The following is a 22,705-nucleotide window of genomic DNA, read 5'->3' as shown; positions in this document are numbered from 1 at the left end:
ATTTAATTACCGTATTTTCCGCACTATAAGGCGCACCTTCAATGAATGGCCTATTTTAGAACTTTTTTCATATATAGGGCGCACCGGATTATAAGGCGCATAGAATAGAAGCTACTGCAGTCAAACGTTTGACTGGGGTTGCGTTATGCATCCACTAGATGGAGCTGTGCTAAAGAGAATGTCAACAAAACAATCAGATAAGTCAGTCAGTCAAACTTTATTAATACACTACAAACCAGTGTTCTGATAACTCCATTCACTCTCATGGTAAGGTCTCCTCTACATAGAATTCTATTGAATAGAGCCAACCACATGTTAGGAATGCATTGGAGTCTATGAAGTTGAAGTTGAAATCAAACGTTAGTTAAAACGTGAAAGGGAACTTTTCCCTGATTCAGTAAACACGTAAAAGAAACAGTCTGATGCACTAAATCAAACGTTAGTACATTCACAATATAGTAGCGTTAACTGTTGAATTCTCTCGCTGCTGCTCTATTCCCATGTTCGACTGCGTAGCTGACAGCCTTGAGTTTGAACTCAGCATCGTAAGCGTGTCTCTTGAAAGGTGCAATTTTGGGGTCGTTATACACACACAAGTGGTGTTGGACTAGGAGTAAGCACAGTACAGGTGTTTACCGCTATTACTTCGGCGACGCCCCTGACTACGGTAGCCGTAATGCTGCAAGCGGTGCGGCTTTGTAGTTTACCAGTCGTACTGAAACATTTTGACAGAGCGCCGTGTACAACCAGTATGGATCAACCAATTAACCAACTGATCCATATATAAGGCGCTCCGGATTACAAGGCGCACTCTCATTTTTTGAGAAAATTAATGGTTTTTAAGTGCGCCTTATAGTGCGGAAAATACGATAAGTTTTATAATCATGATTTACACATCTTTAGTGCACAGTTGAAACATCTACCAATGGCAACTAATGGAAATTTAACTTTGAGCTTATTGAAATTGAAATTCAGCAGCAGTCTATAGGACCCTTCACAACAGTCTCAGTTCCTAATATTCCCCTTTGGGAAAATTAATTGTCCCCCTCTGCTTTAACTAGGACACAACAGCTTCTTTGAAGAAATTCCAAGTTGAAATTATGTCAGTTGTTGTTGATAAAAAAAAAAAACAGATCTGTGAGATGGCAGCGTTCAAGTTCATATGTGAAGCATTAAGATTTTAAAAAACAGACACAAAGTTTTTTTTGTCTCACCAACAAAGAACTATAAGAAGTGAACTTTACAGAAAACAAAATGTTTTACAGTTACTTATAAAAGACTGACAGGTAGATTTTTAGGCACCTTGTTTCACAGAACCAACAGTTTTAATTTAATCTGCTGCATTTTCTTTTCGTTAGGCTTTAAAATATCATCCCAGAAGTGCCTTTAGGTTGCAACTAAAACACTTAAAAGAATAATCTCTTTCAAACATAAGGTCTTTTAACAAGTACTGTACAACCTGAAAATGACACACAAGCTGTCCAGGCTCTTCCAGGAATGCATTTAGTGGGTCATAATCACAGGGGAAAACAGCAGATTATGTGGGACGACATCCTTCTCAAATTCATAGTTTCATATCAAATGCTTAGCAGTTATCGTTAGATGTTCATGCAGAAAAGGACCAGAATGAACAGAGCTTGTTAAGCAACAACTGTCCTCTGTCGCTGCATGTTCGTTCAGGAGGAGGGACCACTGTAAAGTCAGTGACTCAATGCAATAAACTGGATTTCTTCAGGATGAAAAACTTTTCACCGGTTTGCATAATAAACGGAACTTCTGTGTTTTTCAAGTAGAGCTGAACTGGAATGTCTGCAAATGACTTTAATCTGTCTCTGTGATTTGACTGATCTGACTATAGATCTCTGTATATAAATTGGAACTGTTTGCAAAGTGCCATGAGATAACTTGTGGTTTCATAAACAAAGTAAATCACATGTAATAATACAAATCGTCATAGCAACATCCGAGTGTACAATATCACACATGCAAAGCAATCCTTGAAAGCAGTGTTTGGTAGGATACCAAGTGTCATGCCTATATGCTTGGTATATTAATAATGTATTTGGGCAGCTGGACGGACACTAACTACCCTTAATGAATACACCTGATGTATACTTTTGCTGGCCGAGATACTTTAGTTCTCAGAGAGTGGTGGGGACAAAGTGTCAGAAAAACATGGATTAATCATAATCAATATATTAATGGAAAGTTTCACCAGTACATCACAATTGCATACTTTCGCGAGATCATGTCATCCTAGAAATGATTAACAAAAATCTAATCCTTTTAACTCTTGTGATAAAAGTAGAAAAAAAGATGGTATGCATAACGTGTCATCTGGCTTTTTAACAAATCTTACCAGACTAGAAAATGCAAACGTTTGCTTCACCCGAATATCGAAAAACTCCAAGTTCCCAGTTTTTACAGAATACAGCACATCAGTCACTGTCTCCATCACAACGCAGCAGTAAAAGAAAAAAACAGACAGATATTTTACTAGTTTAGTTCCCGTAAACACCACATCACATTTTTAATGTCCACATTCCACTGATGGAGGATGTTCATTCAGCCTTGACTCAAACTGTCTGTCAAATTACTTGTTTTTTTCTCCGACAAACCCTTGACCCCAAAACCATTCCACAGAAATCTTGAAGAGGTAATATTTTACTATAAATCACTTCAAAAGGTCAGTAATCCTTAAACAAACACCTATAAAATCAGGTGAAAGAAACAACCTGAACAAGCTACAGAAGACAGGGAAAAATCCTTCAAGATGCAGCAGTGCACCTCCAATAATCACAAAATTACAGCACACGTCCTAGTCTCTACTAAGCAAGTCTCTCTGCTCACTGTTCAAACTACTTGCAACTGCAATTTAGGTTTGGAGCAGCAAATAAGAGCAGAGGCACGTGTGGTACAATGTGGAAGCTAACATGTCCTGATCACCCATAAACTTTCATCAGCTCCTTTTGTTGCTGTCTCTGTCTACCAGAGCATTCTTTGTAGACTTTTAAAGAGAGGCATCCAGGAAGCATCCCTATCAGGAAGCTGACTGCGCGTTAGATGGACCTTTAAAATAACAATCCATCCATTTTTTAGTTATATGTCCTTTCTTCTGTAGTAATAGCTGGAAGCAATACCAGCTCAGAAGGAAATTCGGAAATTATTATCCAAGTGTGGCATTGCAGCTTACACTGATTGCATGAAACTTCCCACTAATATATTCATTAGTTCTTAATTTGTTTTGGACTCCATATACTTACATAGATGAGCCCTGAGTAGTATCGGTCTTTGAGATTGTGAAGCACTGAGGCCTCATTCAAACATGTGAGTTCTGCCATATCTTCCACCTTGGTAAATTTGGGTGGATTCATTTTCTGGATGTCATCCTTGTTGACCACAGCCTTCTTTCCGTTTTCTGCGAGCTCCACCACCGCCTCATCCCCACGCTCCTCGCGGACGCTCGCTGCCTCAAAGCCGTGACGCTCTGATGGGATCCATACCAGCCTCTTGGCAGTCCAGTCTGCCTGAGCTGCTGGGTTGTACACAACAGCACGGTCCACGAAGAGGTACCGCTCCGGGTCATCCTGCCCACTCTTCTGTGACATTGCTGCTGGAAAACCAGAAGTACAGAAATCTGAGGCACCTGCAGCGAGAGCAAAACAAAAATTCTTCAATATTCATAGTTAGAAGGACGGAACTTTGATTTAGATAAAATGTGCCAAAAGGCAGTTTAAAAGGTATTTGACAGCAGATGATTGGCTTCTCACAAACGAAAACAGGATTCCTTTGTAGTCTGGGAATATCGGGAATTTCATTACATTTGAGGTCTGCTTACATATGGAATTTATTCATCCATCTGTCTGTTAGACATTCATCTATCATCCATCCAGTCATACAAACATGTTTCTATCATCCTTCTCTCCATCCGTTTGTTATCTATCCACTTCCTCACAGTTTTGGGTTTTTGCAGGTTCCATATTTATGATGGTGGAAATATGCCAGTTCATCAATGGATTTTATAGAAATACTTAAAAATTGGGAAGAGAACTTCAACCTGGAGGATTTGACTGTATTTGTATATATTTTGTGATGCGGAGAAAGACAGCTCTGTGTCATTGAGCTGTTTTTTTTTTTGTACTATACATGTTTTATGCTGAGGCAGTTTTATTTTCATTTTGTCCAAAGACTATGACATTTTTTTTTTGTTATAGTTCATAAAGAGAAATCAGAAATCATAGGCTAAAGCTTTATAAAATTTGTAATCAGTAAATGACCACAATAAACCCTGATTGGTGCATCAATAAAAGACACATTGGTCATTAATGCCTATAATTGAATAAAACAATAGCTGGCTACTTACATATGTTTTCTACATAAATCCACAGAGGATACAGATACAGCACTGACTGCAGCACTATACTTCTACAGATCATCATCAGATCATTCTCATCTATGACAGAATGCATTGAGACATTTCAACCTGCAGTCTGATCCCACGTTTAAATGAGGTAGTGGTTAGATATTAATACAGGTCAGGTCACAGGATGTTAGATCAGTTTGGTTTTTTATTATTGTCTAACAGAATCCCCTCAGTCAATTTCATCCCATATGTTTCTAGCTCAAGGTCACGATACACAGTTAATTGTGCACCAAAAAGCCTCCAAAACGTTTCAACAGTAAATCATCTAGAAGCGGCTAGAGTTGCTTGGTATGCAAACATCCCTCCCAGGCCTGATCTGCCCTCTGGACAGGCCAAACAGCTGCAGCGGCTAATTTAGCTCGCTAACGTTAGCTCAAAGTTGGCTCTGCTTCAGACCTCAGCCGCTCCAAAAGACGCCTGCGAGAACTCAGTTAATTACCCGTTAAATGCAACTGTGAGATCCTGCGGGTGGAGGGCTCGCTTTAATTCAGCATATGACCAAGAAGGACTATAAAGAAGAATGCATTGAAAGAAAATGGTTGTAGGATAGATTGCTCAGCCTCCTCTGGCAAATCCCATCATGGGTGTGGGTGGCTCAGACGTCTGGCTCAGGATAAAGGCAGGACAATGACCACGTCGCGCTCTTAAAAATAAACTTCTTCTTTAAACACAAATAATTATTTTTAAACCCGGGCAAATAGTCAGAAACACCCTGGCGGCTTTGCGTTCCCAGCTAACATCAGCAAAGCTAAAGGTTCTCCATCATTAAAAAGTAATGGCACAATAATCCGCTAGCTAACGTTAACGGAGGCTGTTGCTAGCCGCTACATCCCAGAAAAAACAACGCCTGGCCCGGGCTTCTTTCCTCAACTTACCACACACAGAAGATGAATGGACTCTACTCTGGTGTTTCTGGCCACTTTCCAGTCAATAAATGTTATACTCCTTCGGCGCGTACTAAAACGTTCCCTTCTTTTGGCCGCTCTCTCATCAGTGGTACTCCCCCACCATCCAGCAACTTCTCAACCGAACTCTACCCGGCCCGGGAGGATGCGCCGCACCGCCGCACTGCATTTTTTTTTTTTTACAAAGAAACGCCCATAAGACCAGTCTATATCCTTATTGGCAGTCAAAGTCTGATGCTTTGTCTGGATTGGTCCACAACAAATGGTGGAATTATGTTGTAAAAGTTTGACAGAGCAAACTGTCGGGGAATGTGTACTTAAAGTGAGCAATTAAAGCCAAACCCTTTACTTCATATTCTTCTTGGTGTTGTTTTCTTCAAACATGGCCCACTGTTGCATAAAGATACCATTACTACTGCTCAACTTGTGGACTAAATGCAGAGCTTTATTCATAGCCCTAAAATCTCCGGGTTGTCAATGATGAAGAAGTCCAAAGAATTTCAAACGAACCTGAAAGTGAGTTATAAGCCCAACATAAAATCTATGTGAAAAAAGGTCATCCATCAATCTACAGTGCCAGTGGAAAGTTTACTGGACATCGTGGATATATACAGTTTAGTTTAGTTTGTTTCTTTTGTGTGTCACTGAGGTGCCTTGACACGGATGCGCCATCAAAAGGCCTGGAATGAAAAGGGTTCTTTTTTTTTCTTTCTTTTTTTTACATTTGTAATTAATTATTGTCATAATAAAGTTCACTCTTGACTAGATGAAGTTAAGGCCACAAAAAAAAAAAAAACCCAGGAAAATAAAGAAAGGGAGAGGGAATTCTCATCCAGTCACGCATTATAAGCCATCACTATAATCACCATAAAAATGCTTTACTTTGACAACATAGATTAATTACTTAGAATAACTTGATCAGTATGATCTATATTTAAACCCTTTCCTAGTGATTGATCATGCCCTGGGATCAATGGACTCCTTGTAATCTCAGAATTTTTAATCTTTCATCATGCTGTTTAAGAAACTAGAGAGCACAAAGACTTTAAGGTTCATGTTAAACGATCTACCATCATTTTACAGAGGGTGAAATGGCATAAATGCAACAAACGATTTGAATGTTCCAACTTTAGATTAATTATGAAAATTGAAAAAGGCAGTGTCTACTTATAATATGACTTATAGTCGGTTTAATTGAGTTGGTTTTAATGCCTTTTAACAACTATGTGATCTTGAAACAGGGCCGTCTTGTAATCAGTACTTGATTCAATGCATTAACTTCTCAGAGAGTGCCATGCATCAGAAAGGTGACCAGCCTTCATGGGGTTATACAATCGAGGTAGAATAAATCCACACTAAGGCAGGAGCTACAACACAAAACATGATTCATATGCGTAGGCATAGCCAAGCAAATGGTTTATTCTATAGCATTGATGCACTGCAGCAAGAAGGTCCTGGCTTCTAATCCCAGCCCAGGGTATTTTTGAATGGAGTTTGCATGTTCTCTTCATGAAAATATGTTCTTTTGGTACTCTGGCTTCATCCTACGATTCAGAAACATGACTGTGTTAACTAGTTACTCTAAATTGCCCTGAGGTATCAGTGTGTGTGTGCATGGTTGCATGTCCTGTGTGTCTTTCTGTTGCCCTAGTGGACTGGCAACATGTCCAGGGTGTACCCCTGCCCCCACTCAATGACCATTGGAGAGTGCGCCAGTCCATCTATGCCCCTACAAAGAAAAAGCGGGTATAGACAATGAATGGAGGGAAATTTCTTATGACTGGATCTTATAATAACATTTTGGAGTGGCCCACCCAGAGTCCTGACTTGGATCGGAAACAGAATCTGAGAAGGGCTGTTAAGATGAGGGTGATAGTAAGGAACCCTTCCAAGCGTAAAGCCATACAGGTCTTCAGAAAAGATGAATGGTTAAAAACACAGCTGAAGACATGCAAAAAGCTGATCAGTAACTATAAGAAGGATCTGACTGCTATAAGGCAACTGAGTCATTTTCCACTGATTATTGAGTAAGGTGATACATTGAATGTTTTTCAACATGCCATTTGTTTTTGGTTAAATGTTATTAAAAACAGAAATATTTATTTTGAAACATAATAAATATGTTTCAAAATAAATGCCTACGTTAGTTTTTCTGTGTCCTGTTTTGACAGGAAAACCTTTATTCTGCCAATGCTGAATGTCCAGTCAACAGAGTCTACTTTCTTAGCTGTGGATCTCTGCAGCTCCTCTGAAGCTGCCTTGGGCTGCTTATTAGTGGGTTTCTTGCATTTAGGTAGGTTTGCAGTTATGCCATACTCTAGAGGTGTCCAAACGTTTGGCACTCATGGGCTATATTTTTTTTTTTGCCAATCAGTTTCTTTTTATCTGTTCAGCACTAAATTATGCAATGTTTTAATGACACAAAGCAGGAAAAAAAAATATATAGGTTCAAAAAAGACTATTGTCTTAAAATAAGAAATATGTACAGGTTCCTAATTTATTGCATCAAATATTTTCCAAAATATTGGTCTAGAAAATGTTTTTAGTCTATTCCCAGCAACAAAAATGAGAGCTTCTTTGAAAACTCTAGCTGTATTTAGCTGAGTTTAAGGAATTGGTGTGCCCAAACTTTTTTTAAATTGTAGGATGATAAATATATGCAGCCCATCTTATCACAATATTAAAATGAAAGCAAAGAAAAAAACATGACAGACAAAATAAAAAAGATTTTCTTTACTTCTATTTATGAAGTCATAAATTTGTTATTGAAAATCTCAGACCTCAGACCTGACCTGTCTGCTGTGTTCCTTGGTCTTTACAATGCTTTTTCTTCATTGACACACCTCCGAGGCCTTCAGAGGCCAAAACAGCTGGATTTATACTAAGATTAAATTAAACACAAGTGGATCTTCTTTACATACAGGACAAACAACCATACACACCTAAGGGCAATTTAGAGAGACTAATTTACCAAACAGTCATGTTTTTGGACTGTGGGAGGAAGCCAGAGAACCTGGTTAGAACCCATGCATGAACATGCAAACTCCATGCAGAAAGACACTTAACCAGGAGTTGAACCCAGGACCTTCATGCTGCAAGTTAACAATGCGACCAGCTGCACCACCGTGCAGCCCCACTTAGGTGCTAACTCAAATTCCTTGCTTGTATTTTGCTCTCAGTGGCTTTCAGTTCTCAATAATGATCTGCTCTGTCTTCTACCCATAGAATCCTAATAAAATACAGTGAGGTTTGCAGTAATCTTATTCTGTACCATTTATTTATGAAAAAAAAACCTCAACAAATAGCTCCAAGAGGTGTTATTGTTTGGCACCCACTGATTTAAGATTGTGATTATTTATACCTGGCTCAAACTTGAAACTATAAAGCCTTGATGCACATCTCTTTGAGTGGCGCTACCTATAGATAGACACAAGATGGAGCAAGAGACTCTTCCTTAAAATATTCTCTGAGCAGTTGTCATGGTGATTGAAAGTATGTTATATGTTCTGGTCTTTACTGTAAACTTACCCAATCAGCTGATCAAATGTTCCTGTTTAACAGTTTACATGAGGTTTGATATTGTTTGTACTTGTCCACAGCCTTCTTATGTGACCCCACAAATAATCTGTTAGTAATAGTTCTGGACTCTAGGTTGGCTAATCCAAAACTGCAAAACTGTCATTGTCTTCTAGTGATGTCATTCTGTTGTTGATTTGGATGTATGCTTGGACCCCCTGCCATGCTGAAAAATGAAATCCTCCTTCATATTCACCAGAAGGTTTTGTGTCTAACCTGATTGGTGATTGGAACTGATTATAATTCTATCCATAGTGACAAACACCCCTGTTCCATCTAAAGAAAAGCAATCCCAGATGATGCTACCATCACCATATTTCACTGTGGGTTATATTGGTGATATGCAGGTCTCATTATATTTGAACACTTTTCCTGACAACGTTTACATTTTAGCCAGAGCTGAATTTCTTTCTTGGGTTTCTGCCTTCAACCATATTCATTAATCCAAACACAGCAAGAATACAGGAGATTGTTGCCATATGGTGAACAGAACCAGCACTACTATACATTTCTGCAGCTCCTTCAGTTTTGCGCTTGGCCCAATTGACAGCTGCCAGTGATCCGCTGAGGATAAATACAGTTGATTCCCATTTGTATGTTGATTGCTATGTACAGTGGATTGTAAAAGTATTTATACCCCTTGAACCTTTCCTCATATTGTCACATGACAACAACAAACATAAATATAGTTTATTGGAATTTTATGTGAAAGACCAACACAAAGTGGTAAACAATTGTAAAGTGGAACAAAAATTATACATAATAAAATGTTTTGCAAATAAAAAACTGAAAAGAGCGGTGTGCAAAAGTATTCAGCCCCCTTTACTCTGAATGCAACCAATTGGCTTCAGAAGTTGCCTGATGATTGCTAATGACTAAATAGAGTCCAACTGTGTGTAATCTCATCTCAGTACAAATACAGCTGCTCTGTGACAGCCTCAGAGGTTGGTTAAGAGAAAATTGGGGAGCAAGCAGCATCATGAAGTCCAAGGAACATCAAACAGGTCAGGAAGAAAGTTGTGGAGAAGTGTAAAACAGGCTTAGGCTATAAAAACGTTTCCCAAGGTTTGAACATCTCATGGAGCTCTGTTCAATCCATCATCCAGAAATGGAAAGAATATGGCACAACTATAAACCTACCAAGACAAGGTTGTCCACCTAAACTTACAAGCCGAACAAGGAGAGCACTGATCAGAGATGCAGCCAAGAGGACCATGGTGACTCTGGAGGAGCTGCAGAGATCCACAGCTCAGGTGGGGGAATCTGTCTGCAGGACAACTATTAGTTGTGCACTGCACAAATGTGGTCTTAATGGACGAGTGGCAAGAAGAAAGCCATTGTTAAAAGAAAACCAAAAGAAGTCCCGTTTGCAGTTTGGCAGAAGCCATGCTGGGGACACAGCAAACATGTGGAAGAAGGTGCTTTGGTCAGACGAGACCAAAGTTGAACTTTATGGCCAAAATGTCAGGCAAAATGTCTAACACTATGTCTGGCAGAGAACTAACACTTCACATCACTCTGAACACACCATCCCCACTGTCAAATATGGTGGTCTGGGTTCCTTTACTTCAGCAGGCACAGGGAAGGTGGTCAGAGTTGATAAGAAGATGGATGGAGCCAAATACAGGGCAGTCTTGGAAGAAAATCTGTTGGAGTCTGCAAAAGACTTAGGACTGGGGCAGAGGTTCACCTTCCAGCAGAACAACGACCCTAAACATAAAGCCAGGGCTGCAATGGAATGGTTCAAATAAAACATATTCATGTGTTAGAATGGCCCAGTCAAAGTCCAGACCTAAACCCAATCGAGAATCTGTGGCAAGATCTGAAAACTGTTGTTCACCAACGCTCTCCATTTAATCTGACTGAGCTTGAGCTGTTTTGCAAAGAAGAATGGGCAAAAATTTCAGTCACTGGATGTGCAAAGCTGGTAGAGACATACCCTAAAAGACTTGCAGCTGTAATGGCAGTGAAAGGTGGCTCTACAAGGTATTGAATCAGGGTGACGAAATACTTTTGCACAATGTTGTTTCTTATTTGAAAAAAAAAAAAAAGAAATTATGTATAATTTTCCACTTAACAATTGAATACCACTTTGTGTTGGTCTTTCACATTAAATTTTATAAAATATATTTATGTTTGTGGTTGTAATGTGACAATATGTGGAAAAGTTCAAGGGGTATGAATACTTTTACAAGCCACTGAATCCATTTGGGGATGTAAAGGTACACAAACATCACAGCTGAGTACATTTTTAATACACTTCAATCAAGAAAAATAATTTAAAAAATTGTTATTCCTTTTTTCACTTCGGTCAGCAGAAAATGAAGCTATTGTTTTTCAATTTCTAAAATTAATTTTATTTTATTATGTTCTAAAAGTTAAAACAAGTTAAAAGTATAGAACTGACTTGAGAGTTGTTTAGATTTTTTTGTGAACAGGTGTGTAAGCAGGCATAGTCAATAGATAGATAATACAACAATATAAATGCTGGAAAATGGTCAGTGTTAATGTTTAGAAATTATTAAATAAGACTGTGACCATATTTGAAAATAAAAAATGTTTAAACCACTTAGGAGTTGTTTTAATATTTAGTCTTCCTGTCCCAGCTGTACCTGAATGCAGCATGCACAGTTTTCCCCCTCATCAACTTGCATCTCATATGATGCATGGAGTTTGGGTTGACTGGCTGCAACAGGTAGCCATTTGGACATTAGCTGACTTTTCTCCAGTACCAGTGATGTTTACATTCAGCTTGATGTTTCAGGTGAGTAATTGAGTTCAGAGTAGAGCAAGCATCATACCTTATTGCAATGGGTATGCTGACATGAGGTTTTGCTTCGGCCCACCTTAATGTTCCCAAATAGAGTTTAGTGATAGCTGGGAGTACTCTCCATTGTTATTTTTGTGCAACTGTGTTTTTCATTGCGCACTTTGTTCAGCACTTAAACATTTTGCATGTGTTCATGTATCTATTTGGTACACGTGTACTGAACCATACCAGATATTTTCAGTCCAAATACATGTACCATGACATCCCTAATATCTATGATGGCTGTTCTTGGTGTGCCTGAGAGTCTGTCAGAGTGGCCGTAGTGTCATTCTGTCATTTTCTTTGCCTGCTTCTTTTCAATCTAAACAGTCAGGAACTGTCCTGCAGATTTAGCTGTCATAAAACACAACAGTTGTAGATATACATTTCAAAATCTTGTCACGACTGTACATGTATAAGGCTAGTATTACTAGTGACAGAAGGAAGAAGTGGGACTTACTTGTTTCATGTTGTCTTGAGGAGTGACAGAGTGACACCCTTTGGTGTTGTGTAGAAATATGCCATTTTGCAAACTGCTGTGACAGCTCCCTCTCTCAATTGTTGGCTTCTCCATTTGCTTTTGTGGCATAATAGACCTGTCAGCAACAGCATCCTCCACTCCCCACTTGTACATTTGTCAAGACAGCAATTTATCAAATTCCTCCATCTTTTTACCCTTTTTATTTGGATTTTTCAGGCATACTTACAGAGGGCTCAGTGTGTAATGTCAACTCCAGTGCCAGATAGTATTTACACAAAAATGTTTGACCTCTGTGGGTTCTGTCAGCTTTTCTTGCAACATCTATATTTATTGGTTGCTCTTTTGCAGTTAAAATATATAGTTTTTGACAATTAAAAAAACAATTTTTGCAGTTTTCATGCAATGGCAAATTATGTTTCTTTTTTAAGAGTTTTTGGTATTTGTGGCCTTTATTCATTGGTAGCTTGACAGAAGGAAGGGCAGAGAGAGAGGTTGATAACATGCAGCAGATGGCCATAGTCGGGAATCTAACCTGGGACAGCTGCATTGAAGATTATAACATCTATGCATGGTGCATCTGCTCCACAACTGAGCTATGCTCAACCCAGACAAGTTACATTTATGTGGAAAATGTCGGATGGTGGATAATGTAAATCATTAGTTGTTGTGATCCAGGGGTGGTTCTTGTTTTCTGTGTTGTCTCTCTTGTATGCTAAGACATAAAATCTAAATAAATATAAACAATATAATTTTTGCAAAAATACTGTTTTCCCACATTACCTGTTGGCTTGCAGTATGTTCAAGAATTTGAGTCACAAATTAAAATCCATGGGTACCATTAGTAACAGCACTATTATGTTTCATCAATCCTGTTTTATGTTTCTAAGTATTCTGTGAAATACTACTGCTACTTATATTTATCATTATTATTGTTTTGAAATATGATAATGATCTTTGAATATGCTGTTGCATTCCTTTGTAAGTACAAGTAATCAATTTAAAGTAAGGCTTTTGGTTCTTTACAGTCATTAATTAATTCATCTTGTTTAAGAGATGTCAGTATAGTAATTCTATTCATTTATCTCATGTGAGGGTGAAGAACAGGGAGCATAATGGGAAGCACAGAAGAATACATCACAGGAAAATAAAACTGCATAAAAGGCCAAGAAGGGGGTCAGAGATTTTATTTTTCTATTAAGAACTTCATTTGTGTCTGTGTGGAATCTAACACATTCTATAACAGAAACCATAAAACACAGAACATGACAATTTGAAAAAAAATCATATTTGGCTACCATTCTTTCATCAGATGTACAGTCTGTAAGGCAAACGTTTTTGGATCAGTTCTGGTTCAAAGCATCTAATGCCTCAAATCAGTCTGTGGAACAGCTCACAACTTTGCTGGATTCTCAGAGCACCAAAGAGGAGATGTAAGGTGGCCATTTGAGAGCTAAACTGGATCAGTGGCAGTATAAAATTTTCAGAACAGGAAGAATCAACCAGCTGCTATTATACAGGCATTGCCACCGGAGATGATTGTAGGAGAGACTGTGAAAAATGAGCATTATCCAGGTTTGAAGACCCTCTTTTACAAGCGATACTTGTTCATAATCCAATGTAAATATGTTTAGTTTGTACCACACAATTAGAGTATGTTTGGTTGTCACATCTATGGATTCAAAGAACTTTCAGACAACAAAACCCTAAAGGTAAAACAGCTTTAACTTTGTAACAAAGGTATAAAATGTCATGGTGTTTATTGTGTAACAGAGCTGCTTCTAGGTGCAAACATTTACACAGCTTGTTTTTCCTGTGCAGATCTATGTTAATCTAGTTGTTTTCCACAGAAGTTTCTAGGAACTGGCCAGGGTAGGATTTTCCAGTGTCCTCTGGTTAGTTTATTTTTCTAGCCACACACCCACCCTATATGTACAGACAAATCTCCAGTTTTAAGGCATGTTCCTCCTGAGCAAATGTTTGTAGAGAAGACAGAGAAAAGATAACATCGCTTTCTGTCTAAACAACATCAAATTATGGTTGAAAAGTGAAAGCATGTTTAACAAAATCTGAAAGTGGTTTAAAGGTGGTTGGGATTAATTAAAGAGACGAACCAAGCCTACATTTCAATGTCTTTGTTCAGGTTAACTCAGACAGGACCTTTGAAAGAATCCACTTTTACAGAACTGTCCCACCCTAAATGTATTTATTAGTTTATTTTGCTCCTTTATCCACTACCTCAAATAGAAAATGTTAATAAAACTCTAGGAGGTTATTAGTCCGCTATGAAAAATCAAGTTTTACTTTGCATTTGTGGTCGGATTTTGGAATTTCCAACTAAAACAAACGGATATGCTCTCTGAATTTGGATTTCTGACATGTAAAGTCAGAATCACCATGATGTCAAACGTATTGGGTCAACCCTTTAAATAAATGAATCCAACTTTTCCAACCACTTCAGTGGCTACATGTGGAATGTCCAGCACCTATGCATTCAGACTGCTACAAACATTAATGAAAGAATGGGTCTTCTTTGGGAATTCAGTGAATGTTAGTGTGGTACTAGTATGCCACCTCTATAATCTACACCTCTCTTGCTCTCGGTGGAAGACACACGCGTTTCTCTCCCTCCCTCCCTGCTCCCTCCCTGCTGATCCCTGCTTCTGGTTTTTGTCTGTATTTTTCTCAGAGCCTCGCTTTGCATATCCTCCAAATTTGTAAATTATGGATTTGGTCAGCTGGTCTCTCAATTTATAAATTTTTTTTCTTTTCAACGGGAAGACAGGGTAAAGGAGACCCTCTTGTCCAGATGGGACGTTCTTCTCTGGATACACAATGGATTCTTGGCAGCAATGGAAGATTGTGTGCCTGACTACAATGTCGGTCGAGGACGTAGAAGATGTGTACATATTTGGACTTTTGATAACAGGATTTCTGCTTTTTGGAGTTGGCAGTTACCTGGCTTATTGAGTGATTCGCAAAATGTGGGCGGCTGTTCAAAGCATCCGAAAGCTGCCTGTGATGTTGGATGGAGTCTGTAGAGCGATCAACACTCAGACTGAAATGTTTAGAGAGCAGAATCGCAAGATGGACACGATTCTTGAACAGAATCGCAGCCTGGCAGCGGTTAGACTCAGAGGTTAAAGGATATAATCTTGGAGAAGTTGTACGCTCGAGATCTGCGGAAAATACCAGAAATTTGGCTATTTGGATTCGCAATTGAGAAATACCAGTAAAACTCTTAAGGTGGTTGGAAATTCACAACTGCCTGAAGCACAACATTTATTGTTTTTCTAAATCCGGCACCCCAATGTGGCCTTGGCAACTTCTGCTAACTGGCTATCGACAAAATATCTCCTGGATGTTATATAAACACGACGCTCTTCCCCAGCACTCCCCTACCAGCTGTGTGCTGATAGGACTATTAGGCCGACTGATAAAACTTCCACCTCTCTTCTCAAGGACAATGGCGCTTCTATCAGTGTTGACAGTCTAATTCTTGAAAACACACTCAGACTTATATATATTCGCACCCTCAAAATTCCACCGTACCCTTACTAAATCTTTACTTATGTGTGTGTTGTTTACCCCTGCTGAGGTTTTTTGTACTATTTCAGACTCTATTCTGCTAAGAATAGACTTTGAAATATGATTTTGTTTCCTCCTATCTTACTTTACCTAAATGTGTGATTTCATTACTTTTCATAGATTTTCAGATTTCTCAGAAGGATTACCAGCAAAAGCCAATTATTATTAGTATAATAGTAAGAGCAGAGTGTGAAGGTTCAATTAGCAGGGTAAGAGCACAGTTTTGCTCAAAATATTGAAATGCACACAACATTATGGGTGACATACCAGAGTTCAAAAGAGGACAAATTGTTGGTGCACGTCTTGCTGGCACATCTGTGACCAAGACAGCAAGTCTTTGTGATGTATCAAGAGCCACGGTATCCAGGGTAATGTCAGCATACCACCAAGAAGGACGAACCACATCCAACAGGATTAACTGTGGACGCAAGAGGAAGCTGTCTGAAAGGGATTTTCGGGTGCTAACCCGGATTGGATCCAAAAAACATAAAACTACGGCTGCCCAAATCATGGCAGAATTAAATGTGCACCTCAACTCTCCTGTTTCCACCAGAACTGTCTGTCAGGAGCTCTACAGGGTCAATATACAAGGCAGGCTGCTATAGCCAAACCTTTGGTCACTCATGCCAATGCCAAACGTCGGTTTCAATGGTGCAAGGAGCACAAATCTTGGGCTGTGGACAATGTGAAACATGTATTGTTCTCTGATGAGTCCACCTTTACTGTTTTCTCCACATACGGGAGAGTTACGGTGTGGAGAAGCCCCAAAGAAGCGTACCACCCAGACTGTTGCATGCCCAGAGTGAAGCATGGGGGTGGATCAGTGATGGTTTGGGCTGCCATATCATGGCAATCCCTTGGCCCAATACTTGTGCTAGATGGGTGCATCACTGCCAAGGACTACTGAACCATTCTTGAGGACCATGTGCATCCAATGGTTCAAACATTGTATCCTGAAGGCGGTGCCGTGTATCAGGATGACAATGCACCAATACACACAGCAAGACTGGTGAAAGATTGGTTTGATGAACATGAAAGTGAAGTTGAACATCTCCCATGGCCTGCACAGTCACCAGATCTAAATATTATTGAGCCACTTTGGGGTGTTTTGGAGGAGCGAGTCAGGAAACGTTTTCCTCCACCAGTATCACGTAGTGACCTGGCCACTATCCTGCAAGAAGAATGGCTTAAAATCCCTCTGACCACTGTGCAGGACTTGTATATGTCATTCCCAAGACGAATTGATGCTGTATTGGCCGCAAAAGGAGGCCCTACACCATACTAATAAATTATTGTGGTCTAAAACCAGGTGTTTCAATTTCATTGTCCAACCCTGTATAACTGTTGTTTAATTGCAATTAGTTTGAATTTGCATTCAATTAAATTAGATACACACACTGTACTGTGTGACCTCTGTAATCAAATATTTCTCTACTGCGTTCAAATTCATAAACTGAAGTGAAATATGTAAATTGTTAGTGGTTTGTATTGTTAATAAGAGTGAGCCCAGTTACTGGGCACAGAAATTGGCTAATTATGACTGGGAACAGGATTCTAAGATCCAAGTTTCAACTCCTAAGGCATAAAGAATGTAGCGTATTTCTGTTGAGTAATCAGTTTAATTTTTATTTGCTGTTATTTCAGCTTTTATCTGTATGTTCTCTCTGTTTTTCTCTTCCTAGAAGCTACATCTGGCCTGGCTCTGTGTTTAGCTGTTACACCTAAATGGAGGGGGCATCGGCTGAGCTGCTGCTGCCTACAACTTAATGCTCACCTTCTACAGATGATACACTTGGTCCTGTCTTTTAGTGTTTAACCCTGTCTCTCCTAGCTTCTACTGTGACTAACTGTATGTGCTCTCTTTCATCTTCTGGACTTGAAAATTATTACAGTGCGTGTCTGCCTAGATGTGTTTCTCTCCTAGAGGAAATCACTAAAGGAGCTACCACTGCATTTAACGTTTAACTTTTCTTTCACATAGAAAATACTCCTAGATCAGTGCTCCTTTCTTTTCCACTGTCGCAACATGCATGCTCAGTATGAGGGATTGCTGCAAAGTTAACACCAGTGACTGTCCAATGTGCTTACATGCTCATCCAGGAGGAGTGAAGGCTGCAAGTCACTGACGTGATGCAATCTGCTTGGTTTCCTTAGATAGAAAAACATTTTATCCAGTCTGAATAATAAACTGAATCTGACTGCACTGTTTGATAGTTAGATGATTAGACTGAATTGTCTTTGTAAAGTGGGTTGAGACGACATGTGTTGTGAATTGGCGCTATATAAATAAACTTTGAAACTGAATTGAATTTATTTCCCTTTGAAAGAACAGTGGACAAATTACATCATCAGCACTTTATTGGTAACTAATGGACTGGAATATATAGACACATCGTTAACCCAAAATCTGGATACTGGTGTCGACACATCCAGTTTCCTGTGGTCTTGTGTTTCTAGTTGCAGAAATATCTGACTGTTTTTTAAATTCTTTAAGGTAAGGTAAGGTCAGGTAAGTTTATTTATATAACGCTTTTCAGCAACAACACACTCAAAGCGCTGTACATACAATTACAACACAATCACAAAGCAAATAAACACAGATACAGACACAGAAAAAAAAATCAAATGATAAAATCAAACAACAGGTAATTTAAAAAAGTAAAATAAAATAAAGAGAATAGAATGATGGACAAGAAAATGAAAGGGAAATTGGACTGAAAACGCAAATAATTATTCCTAGATGGCACAGTCTGTCGGGAGAGGATCTCGGGTCGGACCAAAGTGCAGACAAGAGCTCGGTAGCCGCATCGTAGTTTATTCCTCAAAGGCAAAAACGTAACAAAAACACTGCAGATAGGAATCAGAGTCCAAAATACAAAACTTACAAAACTCTGCAGGTACTAATGGCAAAACGTAGCATAAAATCCAAGCGAAGCATGAACAAAGCATAGACGTGGTAGGGAACGGGGTAGTAACAGAAGGGACCAGCGAGGAACTAAGCACACAGAACAACTAATATACACAGAGCACATAGAAGGGAACAGAAGGCAGGTAATCAAAGAAACAGGGAACAGGTGTGACAAGGAACAGGTGAAACAAATACAAAGGCTGAGGATGGGTGAAAGGACTAAACAAACAACAGAAAACACAATCTAAGCAAGAGAATAAATCAGAGGAGGAAATAAAGAACTGGAATAACTATGAACTAAAGTAAAGAAAGAAACTAGAGGAGAACATAGAAACAACAACCTAAGAAATAAACAAAGAGCCATAAGGAGAATCTAAATTACAAAATAAACTATCACAAGAATCCACAAAGTCCAAAATGTCACTCCATGACATAGTCAAAGGCCACTCTAAACAAATAAGTTTTTAATCTTGATTTAAAGCAACTTAGGGTTTCGGCGCTTTTACGGTTTTCTGGCTGTTTATTCCAGATTTTAAATGCTTTGTAGTCCAAGTGCTCTGCAAAATAGGCATTTTGTTGTGATTTGATGTTAGATACCAAATTTAAACCTACCAGGGCTGTTTACAGTGAAGTATTAGGGTCAGGCTTGGTTTTGGAAATTTACAAGAATAAAGTGGTAATATTACAAGAGTAAAGTGGTAATATTACAAGAAAAAAGTGGTAATATTATGAGAGTAAAGTGGTAATATTTCGAGAATAAAGTGGTAATATTACGAGAGTAAAGTGGTAATATTAGGAGAGTGAAGTGGTAATATTACGAGAGTAAAGTGGTAATATTACGAGAATAAAGTGGTAATATTATGAGAGTAAAGAGGTAATATTAGGAGAGTAAAGTGGTAATATTATGAGAGTAAAGTGGTAATATTTCGAGAATAAAGTGGTAATATTACGAGAGTAAAGTGGTAATATTAGGAGAGTGAAGTGGTAATATTACGAGAGTAAAGTGGTAATATTACGAGAATAAAGTGGTAATATTATGAGAGTAAAGAGGTAATATTAGGAGAGTAAAGTGGTAATATTATGAGAGTAAAGTGGTAATATTTCGAGAATAAAGTGGTAATATTACGAGAGTAAAGTGGTAATATTATGAGAGTAAAGTGGTAATATTTCGAGAATAAAGTGGTAATATTACAAGAGTAAAGTGGTAATATTAGGAGAGTAAAGTGGTAATATTACGAGAGTAAAGTGGTAATATAACGAGAATAAAGTGGTAATATTACGAGAGTAAAGTGGTAATATTAGGAGAGTAAAGTGGTAATATTACGAGAGTAAAGTGGTAATATTAGGAGAGTAAAGTGGTAATATTACGAGAGTAAAGTGGTAATATTACGAGAGTAAAGTGGTAATATTAGGAGAGTAAAGTGGTAATATTACGAGAGTAAAGTGGTAATATAACGAGAATAAAGTGGTAATATTACGAGAGTAAAGTGGTAATATTACGAGAATAAAGTGGTAATATTATGAGAGTAAAGAGGTAATATTAGGAGAGTAAAGTGGTAATATTATGAGAGTAAAGTGGTAATATTTCGAGAATAAAGTGGTAATATTACGAGAGTAAAGTGGTAATATTATGAGAGTAAAGTGGTAATATTTCGAGAATAAAGTGGTAATATTACAAGAGTAAAGTGGTAATATTAGGAGAGTAAAGTGGTAATATTACGAGAGTAAAGTGGTAATATAACGAGAATAAAGTGGTAATATTACGAGAGTAAAGTGGTAATATTAGGAGAGTAAAGTGGTAATATTACGAGAGTAAAGTGGTAATATTAGGAGAGTAAAGTGGTAATATTACGAGAGTAAAGTGGTAATATTACGAGAGTAAAGTGGTAATATTAGGAGAGTAAAGTGGTAATATTACGAGAGTAAAGTGGTAATATAACGAGAATAAAGTGGTAATATTACGAGAGTAAAGTGGTAATATTAGGAGAGTAAAGTGGTAATATTACGAGAGTAAAGTGGTAATATTACGAGAGTAAAGTGGTAATATTACAAGAAAAAAGTGGTAATATTACAAGAGTAAAGTGGTAATATTAGGAGAGTAAAGTGGTAATATTACGAGAGTAAAGTGGTAATATAACGAGAATAAAGTGGTAATATTACGAGAGTAAAGTGGTAATATTAGGAGAGTAAAGTGGTAATATTACGAGAGTAAAGTGGTAATATAACGAGAATAAAGTGGTAATATTACGAGAGTAAAGTGGTAATATTAGGGGAGTAAAGTGGTAATATTACGAGAGTAAAGTGGTAATATTACAAGAAAAAAGTGGTAATATTACAAGAGTAATGTGGTAATATTACGAGAATAAAGTGGTAATATTATGAGAGTAAAGAGGTAATATTAGGAGAGTAAAGTGGTAATATTACGAGAGTAAAGTGGTAATATAACGAGAATAAAGTGGTAATATTACGAGAGTAAAGTGGTAATATTAGGAGAGTAAAGTGGTAATATTACGAGAGTAAAGTGGTAATATAACGAGAATAAAGTGGTAATATTACGAGAGTAAAGTGGTAATATTACGAGAGTAAAGTGGTAATATTACGAGAGTAAAGTGGTAATATTACAAGAAAAAAGTGGTAATATTACAAGAGTAAAGTGGTAATATTACGAGAGTAAAGTGGTAATATTACGAGAGTAAAGTGGTAATATTACGAGAGTAAAGTGGTAATATTACGAGAAAAATTACAAAAATAAGTGCAGTTTTCCATGCATCAAAATGAGGAATGCTGAGCATCTTGCGAAGATATACATTGGTATCGGTTTTACCCATAAGGATATTCTTAGTCTATTAGCACATCAGCATCAAATTATTACCAGTATCAGGACTTTGAAACAATTGTGCATATGACTGTCTGTTTCGAAGGAAGAACCACACTGACTTGGAAGAAATTGCTCTTTTTGTGGAAGAGGAGCTGTCATTACCTTTTTCTCATAATATTATGACTCCTAGGAATAGAATAAAAACATTTTCTTGACCAACAAATTAGAAAACATTCAATCCAAAAAGTTAGGAGCTTGTCTTTCTTTTATTACGACACATTTTTCGGACCTATAATAGTTTGTTCTTTTCTACTTTGTTTTAATAAAATTGTTGGAATAATTGAATAAAGTTTGTCTTATCTTCTTCCTATTCTTTATTTTAACCATTTAATCTTATAATCATTCAAGATGTGTGTGAGTAAAGAATGTGATGAGTTGTCTGCAGGCAAAGATCATAAATGGAGCTGAGCTAGCACAGAAGGAAGCAGTCCAGTTGAGGAGGTCATAAAGAGAGGCTGATTACACTGAACAAAAGGCACAACTGACCCTGGAAGCTGAAAGAGGACTGTGGAAATGTGTTGTTAATGGATAAAGCTGTTTATGACTAGTTTACGATGCAGCTGTTGTTTTCCCATCCTTTAGAGATTAATGTTTTTGTAAACTAGGGACCCCCAAAAGACAATAAAAAGAGGAAGCGGTTGGATGGGTTTCAGAGCGGTTGGGAGACTTGTAACTGAACACATCTCTGACCGTTCTCCTCGTGCAAGTAAAATAACTAATACTTTGTCACTTTCTTCTTTTTGTGTTGTTATAGTATTGTTAGGTGGTTTAAACCTGACAAAAATATTGCATTTTAACTTATTGCTGAAAAGAAAATAATTCTTCATCTTTTAATTGAAAAGAAAAAAATGATCAACTTTAAACTTGACAATTTTGGCCAAAGGTTTGGACACTACTGGTTTAGATCTACAAACAGCACTAATACTCTTCAAAGCAAAAAACTAATTACTATATGGTAATATTAAAAAAAGATTCACTGGAAGGAAGGTGGCTGTCATTTAAGGGGACAGTTTAATTTTAAATCAAGCAATGTTCATACAACTTGTAAAAGTTTTCAAATCAGACTGAGCATGAGCTGTTGTGCAAAGACGAAAGGGCAAACAATTCAGTCTCTTGATGTGCAAAACTGGTAGAGACATA

The 22,705-nt window shown here is 37.9% G+C and overlaps 1 protein-coding gene across 3 annotated transcripts in view; it reads right to left on the bottom strand.

Moving 5' to 3' along the window:
• LOC124868150 (myosin-10-like) overlaps nucleotides 1-5,475 on the bottom strand; it is a 75,881-nt gene extending 70,406 nt beyond the window's left edge. The window contains exons 1-2 of one of the 3 annotated variants that reach the window (XM_047364992.1): nucleotides 5,299-5,475; nucleotides 3,264-3,646 (exon numbers count right to left, since the gene is read on the bottom strand). In XM_047364992.1, coding sequence (XP_047220948.1) covers nucleotides 3,264-3,608 — 345 coding nt within the window. In that variant the 5' untranslated portion in view covers nucleotides 3,609-3,646; nucleotides 5,299-5,475. The remainder of the gene's footprint in view (nucleotides 1-3,263; nucleotides 3,647-5,298) is intronic. The other 2 variants (XM_047364993.1, XM_047364994.1) reach the window with 2 other exon arrangements.
• Between the last annotated feature and the right edge of the window lie 17,230 nt (nucleotides 5,476-22,705).

Source organism: Girardinichthys multiradiatus, chromosome 5 (assembly GCF_021462225.1).
Source record: "Girardinichthys multiradiatus isolate DD_20200921_A chromosome 5, DD_fGirMul_XY1, whole genome shotgun sequence".
Lineage (NCBI taxonomy): Eukaryota > Metazoa > Chordata > Actinopteri > Cyprinodontiformes > Goodeidae > Girardinichthys > Girardinichthys multiradiatus.
The sequence above is the reverse complement of the archived record's forward strand: the minus strand, read 5'-3'. Positions and strand labels throughout refer to the sequence as shown.